This window comes from Salvelinus namaycush, chromosome 42 (assembly GCF_016432855.1).
Source record: "Salvelinus namaycush isolate Seneca chromosome 42, SaNama_1.0, whole genome shotgun sequence".
Lineage (NCBI taxonomy): Eukaryota > Metazoa > Chordata > Actinopteri > Salmoniformes > Salmonidae > Salvelinus > Salvelinus namaycush.
Window position 1 is genome coordinate 2685895 of NC_052348.1, and position 14000 is coordinate 2699894.

At 49.2% G+C, this 14000-nt stretch overlaps 1 protein-coding gene across 4 annotated transcripts in view; it reads right to left on the reverse strand.

The window, feature by feature from the left end:
- The window catches only part of LOC120035090 (catenin alpha-2), a 671205-nt gene that overhangs the window by 473174 nt on the left and 184031 nt on the right, over positions 1-14000 (reverse strand). For all 4 annotated transcript variants that reach the window (XM_038981862.1, XM_038981861.1, XM_038981863.1 and 1 more), the window contains one exon: positions 1276-1479. In XM_038981862.1, coding sequence (XP_038837790.1) covers positions 1276-1479 — 204 coding nt within the window. The remainder of the gene's footprint in view (positions 1-1275; positions 1480-14000) is intronic.

Consider the following 14000-nt stretch of genomic DNA (forward strand, 5'->3'; position numbering starts at 1 on the left):
CAGATTTTTCCCATCAGACCCGGAATTAGAATTTGCAACCCTCCGATTGTTAGCTGGCCTCTCGAACCACTAGGCTACCTGCCGCCCATGAACTATCCTTCTAACTGTGACAGACAGAATGGAGGCAACTCAGAACACATATTTGTTGTCCCCCGTGCCTGTGTTTCTACTGTGATATTGTGGGTGGCCATTGCTTTGGTAAACACACTAGTTGGGCCCAGGGGACGGTGGTAGTGCTAATGAGCTATTTAGGATCAACGAGGGATTCAAAAGCCTCTGAGCCCGAGCTCTCTGCTACTGCTAATGACTATAAAAGCTGACAGAGAGAGAGAGAGAGAAAGAGGAGGACATAAAGAGAAAATTCAGAGGGACCCTCCTCAAGGACTAAGGCCCTTTAAGTAATAACTGACAACTAATTGCACCACGGCCACCACCACCACTGAAACTTCATTCATGATCCCCTTAATATATCCAAAATGGCCACCCAGTCACAAAACTAAGCCCTGTAGGCCAAACCAACACAAGGCCGAAATGACACGATAGAGCCCCCATTTTGGCTCTGGTTGCAGTGAAGTCTATGGATGCTGAGCACAGCAAAGCACACACTAACCTGGTGCAGTGAGTGAAACACATGAATGCGCCGTGGCTGCAGCCAGCCTTCCTTCACTGCAGTAACTCACCTCCAAAGTCAAGGCCATTAGGGGGTTATCTAACGGCCCGACCAGGGGGTCGGTAACTGCTCTGCAGTTGGGGGTTATGGACTGAGGAGATTTATAGGGAGGAATAATGCTGGGAGCCAACAAGACGTTCTCGTCTCTCGTGTCACGCTGTGCACATCACATTACAGTCCACTATCACACTGTAGAATAGAGGAGGATGGATTTCAACAGTGTAAAACTAGAGAAGTGTGCAAGTTAGTGGTAAACGGGAGAGTGGGGAATTGTCTGCAGCTGAAAGAAGAATAGATGGGGCAATGTGTGGAGTGGAGCTGTGGTGTGTGTGTGTGTGTGTGTGTGTGTGTGTGTGTGTGTGTGTGTGTGTGTGTGTGTGTGTGTGTGTGTGTGTGTGTGTGTGTGTGTGTGTGTGTGTGTGTGTGTGTGTGTGTGTGTGTGTGTGTGTGTGTGTGTGCGTGTATGTGTGATTGTAGTGACATTTTTAACAAGATTTAGAAGGGAGAGAAAATGAGTGTTACAAACTGTAGCAGCTTGTGTATCTGAGGAAAGGTGTGTGTGTTTATATGAGGTAAACCCAAAATCCTCTTTGAGGGGTTCTCACATTGTTCATGTACTCGCTCAGCAGGTCTTGCAGGGCCTGCCGGACGGCGTTGCACTCAGCCACGATGCGCTCGCGACGGTCGTCGCGGGTGCAGGACGAGTCGGCCATGAGGGCGGCGCCACTGATGATGCTCTCCAGGCGCTCCTCCAGGGAGGGGCGGAAACGTGCCTCGCTGAACGTCAGCGGGTCCAGGATGATCTTGTTCTGATCAGGAGGAAAGGAGAGAGGGAGGTCAGAAACAGGCCAACCAAAGGTCAACTTTTGAATGCTATTGCACTTTAGAACTTTGTACCCAAAGAGACTGTTTAGTATTCAGAGTAGAGCGTATCACTCCTTTATCTTATTAACCAAAGGTTAAGTGTTGCGTACCCAATTTTATGTAAGCCCTGTTGGGCTAGATCGTTTACAAGAATGATGAACACATGGAAATGCACGTTAGCATTTCCACGCCAGAATCACCCATGAAAAGCTACAATCTACATTCAAGATGACTTTGCCACCAGTGCTAAATATAATACATTTGAAAACAAAAGAAACACCTAAAGATCTGAGAAAGACATGAGAGAGAGACAGAGAGAGAGAGAGAGAGAGAGAGAGAGAGAGAGAGAGAGAGAGAGAGAGAGAGAGAGAGAGAGAGAGAGAGAGAGAGAGAGAGAGAGAGAGAGAGAGAGAGAGAGAGAGAGAGAGAGAGAAAGAGAGGGAGAGAGACAGAGAGAGAGACAGAGAGAGAGAGAAAGAGAGGGAGAGAGAGGTCAGTTCAAGTTATGTTTCTGCTGTCAACCATGAGTGACATAAAAAAAAAATATCTTAGCTGTTTCTTTGGAAGAGGTTGTCGCTGAAATATATTGTTGGTAACATAGGCTTATGTCTGAGGTACACAGAGTCATATACACCCTTCTGGTCTTCATAATGACTGTAATAATACACATATTAACAATATCCGACTGACCCATGTCTAAGGCCACCATCTCCCAACAAAAGAGAGAGAGACAGAGAGAGAGAGAACAGAAAAAGACAGAATATGGGACAAATAGAAAGAGGGGGATAGAGAGGACTTGTACGACAGCAGGCAGCAGTAGCCCATTTCAATGTATTAACAACTCTCTGTCAGGGAGAGAGAGATAAAACAAAATGAAAGAAAGAAAGATAGATAGATAGAAAGGAAGGGAGAAAGATCGAAAGAATGAGAGAAACAGAGAGTGCTACAACAGCAGGAGGTAGTTACAGGTAGGGAGTGTAACAAAGAGTGTAACAAAGCTAGCAAACACATTTGGCAGTGATAGCAGATGGCTCAGTGCAATCTGTCAGCACTAGGTGGTAAAGCCAGAGGCTGAGAGTGGAGGAAAGGTCACCTTCAGGGTCCTAGTACTAGACCCTTACACCCCCCCCCCCTCCCCGCCTGCTTTATGGGGCCTTTAAGCACAGAGTGAGGAGACACAGGGGCCCCGGCTTTTATTATTGGAAGTAGCCGCAAAATATACTTTTTTATGATCTGTACAGCAGGTAAGAACAAAAATTACCATTTTGATGGAGAAGGTATTACGTTTTACGGCCGTACAATTTCAATATCCCATTCGGCAGCAGTTTGTGGTGCGGTGGAGTTTTTAAGAGGGAGAAGCCACGCCGGGTAGGCAGCGTTTATTAGTAAAGAGGTGCCGAAATTCCTTAGGGGTGTGTGTGTATGTGTGTGTGTTTATATCGGTTGTACTGTGCATTATGGTTGAAAACAGTTCGAATCGGGCATAGTTGAAAACCAAAATACAGTGCCGTTCAATGACTACTGTCTTCAACTGTTTTGCGAGGGCCTAATTTGTTTCGGTCGCAGCTAGACGGCATCTATTTTCCACAAAGCGAGTTAGCCACAATGTCTAGTCTAGCAACTGAAGCCTAATCTAAAAGAACAGCAGGGTGCTATCACATTGACGGGAGACACAGAGCACACACCCATTTAACATTGACATTTTAGCCATTTAGCAGACTCTCTTATCCGGAGCGACTTCCACACGCACACAGACAGAGAGACATCGAGCTGATGGCTTTGTCTGAAACCCTGAAGTGGCAACCCGGCCCTATGAGCGAAACACCCATTCCAGGCCACTGGTCTGTGTGTGCGAGAACGAGAGCAACAACACAGATGGTACTAGACATGGCGTGTCGAGAGTCAGAGTCATATCCATCTCCATCCTGCCCATAATGCTCCATAATTATCACTGTTTTCTCTGCCTTAATGTCATCTCATCGTGTATCTTATTACGAGTCTCCGGCTTCGCAGGCTTGGTAAGCACAATCCATTGGCTTCGGGAGGACATTACAATGACAGTGAGCCTTAAGAATGGGGCTAGATGGTTGCGTTTTCTATTGTTTGTATCGAACAAAAATGCTAGCCGCGCGAAAAGGCGACGGCATGCATTCTGGTAATGCAGGCATTCCTTAAAGTTTGCCTTATCTCGTTTTCTTCAATGTGGGAGAGAGGGGGATGGAGGGAAGAATGGGAATGCCCAGCATTAGTAGAGCTAGATAAGGCCTGGATGAAACTGGCTGCAATCAGAGGCGTATTGTCTTTCTTACGTTTCAGTGTTGCACGATGTGGAACCGCTCTGCTACCCTTGTTCGGGGTGACACTGTTGTTATTTCGTTGTTTTTTAAAAAACATTTCCACGATTTATTCATGGGCGCAGAATATTTACAGAAGCGATTTAGGTTGAAGTCGGTCTCTCTCACCGCTCGCATCAGGGTTCAGCAGAGGCCGCCGCCGTAGCCTGCCGCCCATGAGCTAAGCTACATGACATCAGATGGTTCTGATTTGTAAATAAAAAAAAAAAAAAAAAAAAAAAAATATCCCCCAAAATGCAGTCAGCAGTAGCGCCTTGCCTTAGCATACATAACACAACTAAAATGTCTGGTTTTGGGGCAGTAGTAGCCGAAGCAAGCGAATGGCAACAGTGAGTTGCGTTCAGAGCCTGGCCAGTGAGCTACGTTCATGCTCCACTTGGGCCTCTAATCCTGGGGGCAGGGGGACGGGCTGTTTGTCAAACCATGCATAAGAAAGACAGGCAGGGAGAGAGAGTGAGAATATGGGATGAATTCAGCCACAGCGAGGGGGATGAGATGAATAAAGAGAGAGAGAGAACGAGTGAAAGAGAGAGAGAGAGAAAGAAAGAGAGTGAAGAGGATAAAGAGAAAGAGGGTCTGAGTCAGAGAAAAAGAGGGGAGAGAGAAAGGACTTGTGAGACAGCAGGACGGTAGTGCCTCTGTTCATATTACCGATGACACTCTCTCTCAGGTACCTCTAACACTACCCTGCCTCCTATACAAGCCCTGGCCTACATTCACATTCACTGGTTGGCGCCTCAGGAACCCAAACACTGAATCCCTGTTTCCCCGAGGGACTCATTTTATCAGTTACATTTGACAGTTGAAGTCTGTATAGCAGTTTGTGTTCTAGTTTAAAAGGCAAAGAGGTCCTTTATCTACTTCCACAGAGTCAGATGAACTTGTGGATGTCATTTTTATGTGTCTGTATCATGTTTTAAAGGAAGTTAGAGGTAGTTTCATAAGCCAGTGCTAACTAGTGTTAGGGCAATGACTGGAAGTCTATAGGTACTTATATGTTAGCGTGCTAGTAGATCCCATAGACTTCCAGTCATTGTGCTAATGCTAGTCAGGATTGGCTCGCGAAACTACCTTCAACTACCATTGCCAAAATCCTGAAGTATCCATTTAAGACCATGCGGCAGAAATAAATACATACAATAGCTACCTTCCAATTAGGATATGTCCAAGTGTTGTTTTCACTGGGGTGTTTCAACTTCAACAGACCAGGTGAAATACTAAAAAAATGTGTCTGAGTTACACTAGTCAGGCATTATTCATTTTATGTGCACTCAGATATTGCAGGATTAACTTGTATATTGTGACTGTGTCTATGTTCATCTTAAGTATTCCGGGAACTGAAGTACTCTTCATCATCATACAGTGGAAGTCGGAGGTTTACATACACTTAGATCGGAGTCATTGAAACTCGTTTTTCAAACCACTCCACACATTTCTTGTTAACAAACTATAGTTTTGGCAAGTCGGTTAGGACATCTACTTTGTGCATGACACAAGTCATTTTTCCAACAATTGTTAACTGACAGATTATTTAACTTATAATTCACTGTACCACAATTCCAGTGGGTCAGAAGTTTACATACACTAAGTTGACTGTGCCTTTTAAACAGCTTGGAAAATTCCAGAAAATGATGTCATGGCTTTAGAAGCTTCTGATTGACATCATTTGAGTCAATAGGAGGTGTACCTGTGGATGTATTTCAAGGCCTACCTTCAAAGTCAGTGCCTCTTTGCTTGACATCATGGGAATGGGAACCTCAGAAATCATGGGAACCTCAGAATCATGGGATCATGGGAACCTCAGAAAAGAAATTGTAGACCTCCACAAGTCTGGTTCATCCTTGGGAGCAATTTCCAAACACCTGACGGTACCACGTTCATCTGTACAAACAATAGTACGCAAGTATAAACACCATGGGACCACGCAGCCGTCGTACCGCTCAAGAAGGAGACACGTTCTGCCTCCTAGAGATGAACGTACTTTGGTTTTGAAAGAAATAAAAAGCTGAAAGAAATAAAAGCTGAAATCAATCATTCTCTCTACTATTATTCTGGGCTTTATTTAACCTATAAATAAAGGTTTCACATATCACACGTTTCTAATTTTGACAGAAAGAGCCATTTACTTGGCTAGCTATAGCCTAATGTTAGCTTGCTAACATTGAACCTGGTTGGTTAGATACCTGCAGATCTGTGCAGGGTAGTAACGTCATGAGTTGGGATTATGCTTCATTGTTTACCTAGTTAGCTAGCTAAACAAAATACTCCACTATGCAAGTAACCATTTCGGGCGCGTTCGTAAATTCAGTCTGGTCATCTACTCCGATTTCAGAGCACTCTCGTGTGCCAGAGAGCGCAGAATAACTGATGAATTTACGAACGCTCAACACCCGTTGAATACGGCCGGTGTCAGTAAACAATTGCAAAAATAGAGTAATTAAATTGTTGCCAGAATCCCAGTCACCAACGCACTGGATAACATGAAAACAGCCTAACCAGCTCTGTTAGGGCGAGGACAATGGTCCGAGTGGGGTGTTCTATCATTATGTGTCTGGAAGTAGCTAGCAAGTTAGCCAGTTAGTTTGGGTGCTTGACTGCCGTTTTGAGGTTAGAACGTTCGGCTCAACCCTACTCATCGGCCAGAGCGTCCAGTGTGCGCTCTGAACGCGAAACGCTCGGGATTTACTAATGGACAACCAATTTACTAACGGACAGCACAGTTACAGTCACCAATGCTCTGGATAACATAACAGCCTAACCAGCTCTGCTAGGCCAGTAATGTTCAGTGAGCTGTTCTCTCTCACTTAGATGTCTGGAAGTAGCTAGCAAGTTAGCTTGGGTGCTTGACTGCTGTTAGTACATTCGGATCAACCCTTAAAGAGATGGGTGGGGCTAAAGCTTAATAGTAGTACCAAAACATTCAAAGGTCATTTTCTCAAAGGTTTATCAACTTTCAAAGCAAAACTACTTTCCCATTGTCCCTCAACTGTAGTGTATGATGTACCACTTTGTAGCTTTGAGTCTGGACTTTTATCCAATGTAAAAAACACCATTTCAAATTTTGCTACGATGGCTATTGACGTGGCAAAGAAAGGAAGATATCTGGTCGATAACTAAACCCAACAACACAACAAATAGTCTGGAGGACATATCATAGCCGACACAAACAACCAAGGAGAAATGGCTAGACACAAATTGAAAAGGAAATCTAGGAGAAAACCTGTCCACTTCTTTGCACAGTGTGTCCATCCACAATGGCACCCTAAATGGCGCCCTTTCCCCTACATAGTGCACTACTTTGACCATGGTCCATAGGGCTATGCTCAAAAGTAATGCACTATGTAGGGAATAGGGTGCCATTTGGGACGCATGCCCACACTGAGTGTCGGGACGCGTCAACCTGTTTACACTGAGTCACAACAGGGCTTGTGTGTTTCGAACTGTAATCACCTCCACGCTGGGACAAAAAATGGCATGCTACAGAGACCACTGCCCAAAGCACGAGCTACATGTTGAGAGGTGTGTGTGTTTGTTTGTGCGTGTATGTGTGTGTGTGTGTCTCGCCCACGCGGAGCCCGGACCTGTTGCCTATTTCACCCTCTCCTCCTCTTTTCTCACATTTTTATTTCTCCTTTCTCTCCTTTTCTCTCTTTCTTTACCAAGGTGTAATGGAATTCGCACCCCTGGCTTCCAACCCACCCACGGAAGACCATGTCGTACATCATTTAGACTGGGAGAGAACAGTGTGCTCTTTTTGCTGACTCATCCAGGGCTTCTGTGCTGTGCTTTACCGCCGCTACACACACACACACACACACACACACACACACAAATGCATACACGCAGGCAAGCACAAGCATCATACACACAAACACGAAAATTACACACACACACGCACACTCCCCCAGCCATAGACACAGCCTGATCTTTCCGATAGTGGCCTAGCTGCTATTTTTAGGGAGCCACAGAAAAGGACTGTGGAGTGCCGCGGCGGAAATTGCAAGTTTATCTGTGATTTCCTCCCAGGATTATCAGTATGTTAGTCTTCTTGATTGTAGTTTATGTTTTGTCTCTCTCTTTTTTCTCTCTCTCTCTCTCTCTCTCTCTCTCTCTCTCTCTCTCTCTCTCTCTCTCTCTCTCTCTCTCTCTCTCTCTCTCTCTCTCTCTCTCTCTCTCTCTCTCTCTCTCTCGATCTCTCTCTCTCTCTCGATCTCTTTCTCTCTCTCGATCTCTCTCTCTCGATCTCTCTCTCGATAAGTCACTTGGACAATTACTACTTTGCCGGTCGATGTGAATAGTGCTGTTTAGCTGCAGATTACTCGATTCAGGTGGAAAATAGGGGCCCTTTCACTCCTGCCAAACAGAAACAATACCATTAGTCAAGTTGCCTCTTATCAGCTCTTCTGCAACAGTTGGCTGGTAATATCTAGTCAAGATGCACAAGAGGAGAAGGGGTAACATATGTATCTGTGCCTCCCTATCCTTGGCTAAATCCACATATCTTTGAATAGAGAACAGAATTGGGGATGTATAACATACAGACATTGACATATTGATACAGTTGAAGTCGGACGTGTACATGCACCTTAGCCAAATACATCCTAGTAAAAATTCCCTGTCTTAGGTCAGTTAGGATCACCACTTTATTTAAAAAATGTAAAATGTCAGAATAATAGTAGAGAGAATGATTTATTTCAGATGTTATTTCTTTCATCACATTCCCAGTGGGTCAGAAGTTTATATACACTCAATTAGTATTTGATAGCATTGCCATACATTTTTTTAACTTGGGTCAAATGTTTCGGGTAGCCTTCCACAAGCTTCCCACAATAAGTTGGGTGAACTTTCCTCCTGACAGAGCTGGTGTAACTGGGTCAGGATTGTAGGCCTCCTTCTCTCACACGCTTTTTCAGTTCTGCCCACAAATTCTCTATAGGATTGAGGTCAAAGCTTTGTGATGGCCACTCCAATACCTTGACTTTGTTGTCCTTAAGCCACGGTGTCTCCAGTTCGCTCTCATAGCCCGTTGCGCTACATCCCAGCTCCTCGCATCTGCCGGGCTAGGGTGAGCATCCAGCCAGGACGGATGGTACCGGCTCAGCGCGCCTGGTCTTCAGTGCGTCTCTTCGGCCCAGGATATCCTGCGCCGGCTCTGCGCACTGTGTCTCCGGTGCGTCTGCACAGCCCAGTGCATCCTGTGCCAACGCCCCGCATTTGCAGGGCGAAGATAACCATCCAGCCAGGACGGGTTGTGCAGGCTCTACGCTCGAGACCTCCAGTGCGCCTCCACGGCTCAGTGTATCCGGTACCTCCGCCAAGAACCAAGCCTCCAGTATGTCTCCCCAGCCTGGTGAGTCATGTGCCTGCTGCCAGAACCAGGTCTCCTGTATGTCTCCCCAGCCTGGTGAGCCCTGTGCCTGCTGCCAGAACCAGGTCTCCTGTATGTCTCCCCAGCCTGGTGAGCCCTGTGGCAGCTCCACGTACCAGGTCTCCTGTATGTCTCCCCAGCCTGGTGAGCCCTGTGGCAGCTCCACGTACCAGGTCTCCTGTATGTCTCCCCAGCCTGGTGAGCCCTGTGGCAGCTCCACGTACCAGGTCTCCTGTATGTCTCCCCAGCCTGGTGAGCCCTGTGGCAGCTCCACGTACCAGGTCTCCAGTATGTCTCCCCAGCCTGGTGAGTCATGTGCCTGCTGCCAGAACCAGGTCTCCTGTATGTCTCCCCAGCCTGGTGAGCCCTGTGCCTGCTGCCAGAACCAGGTCTCCTGTATGTCTCCCCAGCCTGGTGAGCCCTGTGGCAGCTCCACGTACCAGGTCTCCTGTATGTCTCCCCAGCCTGGTGAGTCATGTGGCAGCTCCACGTACCAGGTCTCCTGTATGTCTCCCCAGCCTGGTGAGCCCTGTGGCAGCTCCACGTACCAGGTCTCCTGTATGTCTCCCCAGCCTGGTGAGCCCTGTGCCTGCTGCCAGAACCAGGTCTCCTGTATGTCTCCCCAGCCTGGTGAGCCCTGTGCCTGCTGCCAGAACCAGGTCTCCTGTATGTCTCCCCAGCCTGGTGAGTCATGTGGCAGCTCCACGTACCAGGTCTCCTGTATGTCTCCCCAGCCTGGTGAGCCCTGTGGCAGCTCCACGTACCAGGTCTCCTGTATGTCTCCCCAGCCTGGTGAGCCCTGTGGCAGCTCCACGTACCAGGTCTCCTGTATGTCTCCCCAGCCTGGTGAGTCATGTGGCAGCTCCACGTACCAGGTCTCCTGTATGTCTCCCCAGCCTGGTGAGCCCTGTGGCAGCTCCACGTACCAGGTCTCCTGTATGTCTCCCCAGCCTGGTGAGTCATGTGGCAGCTCCACGTACCAGGTCTCCTGTATGTCTCCCCAGCCTGGTGAGTCATGTGGCAGCTCCACGTACCAGGTCTCCTGTATGTCTCCCCAGCCTGGTGAGCCCTGTGGCAGCTCCACGTACCAGGTCTCCTGTATGTCTCCCCAGCCTGGTGAGTCATGTGCCTGCTGCCAGAACCAGGTCTCCTGTATGTCTCCCCAGCCTGGTGAGCCCTGTGGCAGCTCCACGTACCAGGTCTCCTGTATGTCTCCCCAGCCTGGTGAGCCCTGTGCCTGCTGCCAGAACCAGGTCTCCTGTATGTCTCCCCAGCCTGGTGAGCCCTGTGCCTGCTGCCAGAACCAGGTCTCCTGTATGTCTCCCCAGCCTGGTGAGCCCTGTGGCAGCTCCACGTACCAGGTCTCCTGTATGTCTCCCCAGCCTGGTGAGCCCTGTGCCTGCTGCCAGAACCAGGTCTCCTGTATGTCTCCCCAGCCTGGTGAGCCCTGTGGCAGCTCCACGTACCAGGTCTCCTGTATGTCTCCCCAGCCTGGTGAGCCCTGTGGCAGCTCCACGTACCAGGTCTCCTGTATGTCTCCCCAGCCTGGTGAGCCCTGTGGCAGCTCCACGTACCAGGTCTCCTGTATGTCTCCCCAGCCTGGTGAGCCCTGTGGCAGCTCCACGTACCAGGTCTCCTGTATGTCTCCCCAGCCTGGTGAGCCCTGTGGCAGCTCCACGTACCAGGTCTCCAGTATGTCTCCCCAGCCTGGTGAGCCCTGTGGCAGCTCCACGAACCAGGTCTCCTGTATGTCTCCCCAGCCTGGTGAGCCCTGTGGCAGCTCCACGTACCAGGTCTCCAGTATGTCTCCCCAGCCTGGTGAGCCCTGTGGCAGCTCCACGAACCAGGTCTCCTGTATGTCTCCCCAGCCTGGTGAGCCCTGTGGCAGCTCCACGTACCAGGTCTCCTGTATGTCTCCCCAGCCTGGTGAGCCCTGTGGCAGCTCCACGTACCAGGTCTCCTGTATGTCTCCCCAGCCTGGTGAGCCCTGTGGCAGCTCCACGTACCAGGTCTCCTGTATGTCTCCCCAGCCTGGTGAGCCCTGTGGCAGCTCCACGTACCAGGTCTCCTGTATGTCTCCCCAGCCTGGTGAGCCCTGTGGCAGCTCCACGTACCAGGTCTCCTGTATGTCTCCCCAGCCTGGTGAGCCCTGTGGCAGCTCCACGTACCAGGTCTCCAGTATGTCTCCCCAGCCTGGTGAGCCCTGTGGCAGCTCCACGAACCAGGTCTCCTGTATGTCTCCCCAGCCTGGTGAGCCCTGTGGCAGCTCCACGTACCAGGTCTCCAGTATGTCTCCCCAGCCTGGTGAGCCCTGTGGCAGCTCCACGAACCAGGTCTCCTGTATGTCTCCCCAGCCTGGTGAGCCCTGTGGCAGCTCCACGTACCAGGTCTCCTGTATGTCTCCCCAGCCTGGTGAGCCCTGTGGCAGCTCCACGTACCAGGTCTCCTGTATGTCTCCCCAGCCTGGTGAGCCCTGTGCCTGCTGCCAGAACCAGGTCTCCTGTATGTCTCCCCAGCCTGGTGAGCCCTGTGGCAGCTCCACGTACCAGGTCTCCTGTATGTCTCCCCAGCCTGGTGAGCCCTGTGCCTGCTGCCAGAACCAGGTCTCCTGTATGTCTCCCCAGCCTGGTGAGCCCTGTGGCAGCTCCACGTACCAGACTCCTCACTCCAGTGATGATCCACGGCAAGAAGCCACCAGTGATGATCTGGGGAAAGGGTTCTACATGGAACCCAATAGGGTTCTACCTGGAACCAAAGAACATTTCCAAAGGGTTCCCCTATGGAGACAGCCGAAGAACCCTTTCAGGTTCTAGATAGCATATTTTTTCTAAAAGTGTACCTATACTAAGGCTCAAAGTGACATATGCTTACAAGAAACGGTAAAGGAAATGAATAAAAAGCAGCCTGCATTGCTATTTGGCAAAGAGATTAGATGGGACCATGGAGACTGGGACACCTTGATTTAAGAAGACAAAAGGGAGTACAGCAAAGCCACAATAACCTGGCGGGGATCTCACATCCCGGAGGAAAAGTCTCTTGGGGAGGGGGGGCAGCTGAAGATGATATGTTCTTTACAAGATGGATGATAAAAGGAGAGCGTTCCCCTGAGGAATCGACTTTGTTGTTATTCCGAGCAGGGTGTCAGTTTGTTGTGATTGGGAAAGGGGGGAATGGTGGGGAGAGAGAGAGAAAGATAGAGAGAGGGTTGGGAGGGGGTGCAGCATTCCGTTTTGACAAAGGCCCAGGGCCCTTTAACAAGAATTGGTGACGGTTGAATCCATTCTCCTAGCACCTCTCCAGTGTCAATTTAGTCCTCGTTCACAGCTTTCATCAACCTCTCCCTCAACGTCAGCACAGACAAAAGAGCTGATCGTGGACTTCAGGAAATGGAGGGGGCGAACACGCCCCCACCCACAACGATGGGGCTGTAGTGGAGTGGGTCGAGAGCAAGTTCCTCTGTGTCCACATCACTAAGGAAATAACATAGTCCACACACGCCCACACAGTTGTGAAGAGGGCACAAGGGCCTCTTACCCCTCAGGAGGCTGAAAAGACCTGGCATGGGCCCTCAGATCCTCAAAAAGTTATACAGCTGCACCATTGAGAGCATGTTGACTGGCTGCATAAACACTTGGTATGGCAACTGCAAGGCACCTGAAAGCAAGGTGTAACATAGGGTGGTGAGTACAGCCCAGTACATCACTAGGGCCGAGCTCCCTGCCATCCAGGACTTCTATACCAGGCGGTGTCAGAGTAAGGCACAAAAATTGTCAAAGATTCCAGACACCCAAGCCATAGACTGTTCTCTCTGCTACCGCACTGCAAACGTTACCAGTGCAGCAAGTCTGGAACTAACAGGACCTTGAACAGCTTCTACCTCCAAGCCATAAGACCTCTAAATACCTAATCAAGGCCTTCCGAGTGGCGCAGCGGTCTAAGGCACAGCATTGTGGTGCTAGAGGCATCACTAGAGATCAGGGTTTGATCCCGGGCTGTGTCGCAGTCGGTCGTGACTGGCCCAGCGTCGTCTGGGTTAGGGGTGGGTTTGGCCGGCTGGGATGTCCTTGTCCCATCGCGTTTTAGCGACTCCTTGTGGCGGCTGTGCGGTGTTTTTCTTGCTTCCGGGTTAAGCGAGCAGCGTGTCAAGAAGCAGTGCGGCTTGGCAGGGTCGTGTTTCGGGGGACACATGGTTCTTGACCTTCGCCTCTCCCGAGTCCATACGGGAGTTGCAGCGATGGGACAAGACTGTAACTACCAATTGGGGAGAAAAAGGGGTAAAAAGCACCAAAAATGTTTTTGAAAAAAAAGTATTGCATTGACTATGCACACACTTAACTCTACCCACACATACTTACACTGACACCCCAACACACACACACTACATACACTCACACATAACCTGCGCGCACACACACACACTGCTGCTACTGCCCACATACTGCAGCTCAGTCTAATATCTATCCTGTTGCCTATATGTACAGTACAGTACATAGTTACCTCAATTATCGCGTACTCCTGCACATCGACTCGGTACAGGTACTCCCTGTATAGAGCCGTGTTATTTTTTACTCGTTATTGTTATTCGTTATTCACTGTGTATTTATTCCTCTTGTCACTATTTCTTTTATCATGTTTTATCTTTAACTCTGCATTGTTGGAAAAGGGCCCCCCGTAAGTAAGCATTTCACAGTCAGTCTACACCTGTTGTTTACGAAGCAGGTGACAAATAACATTTGATTTGATT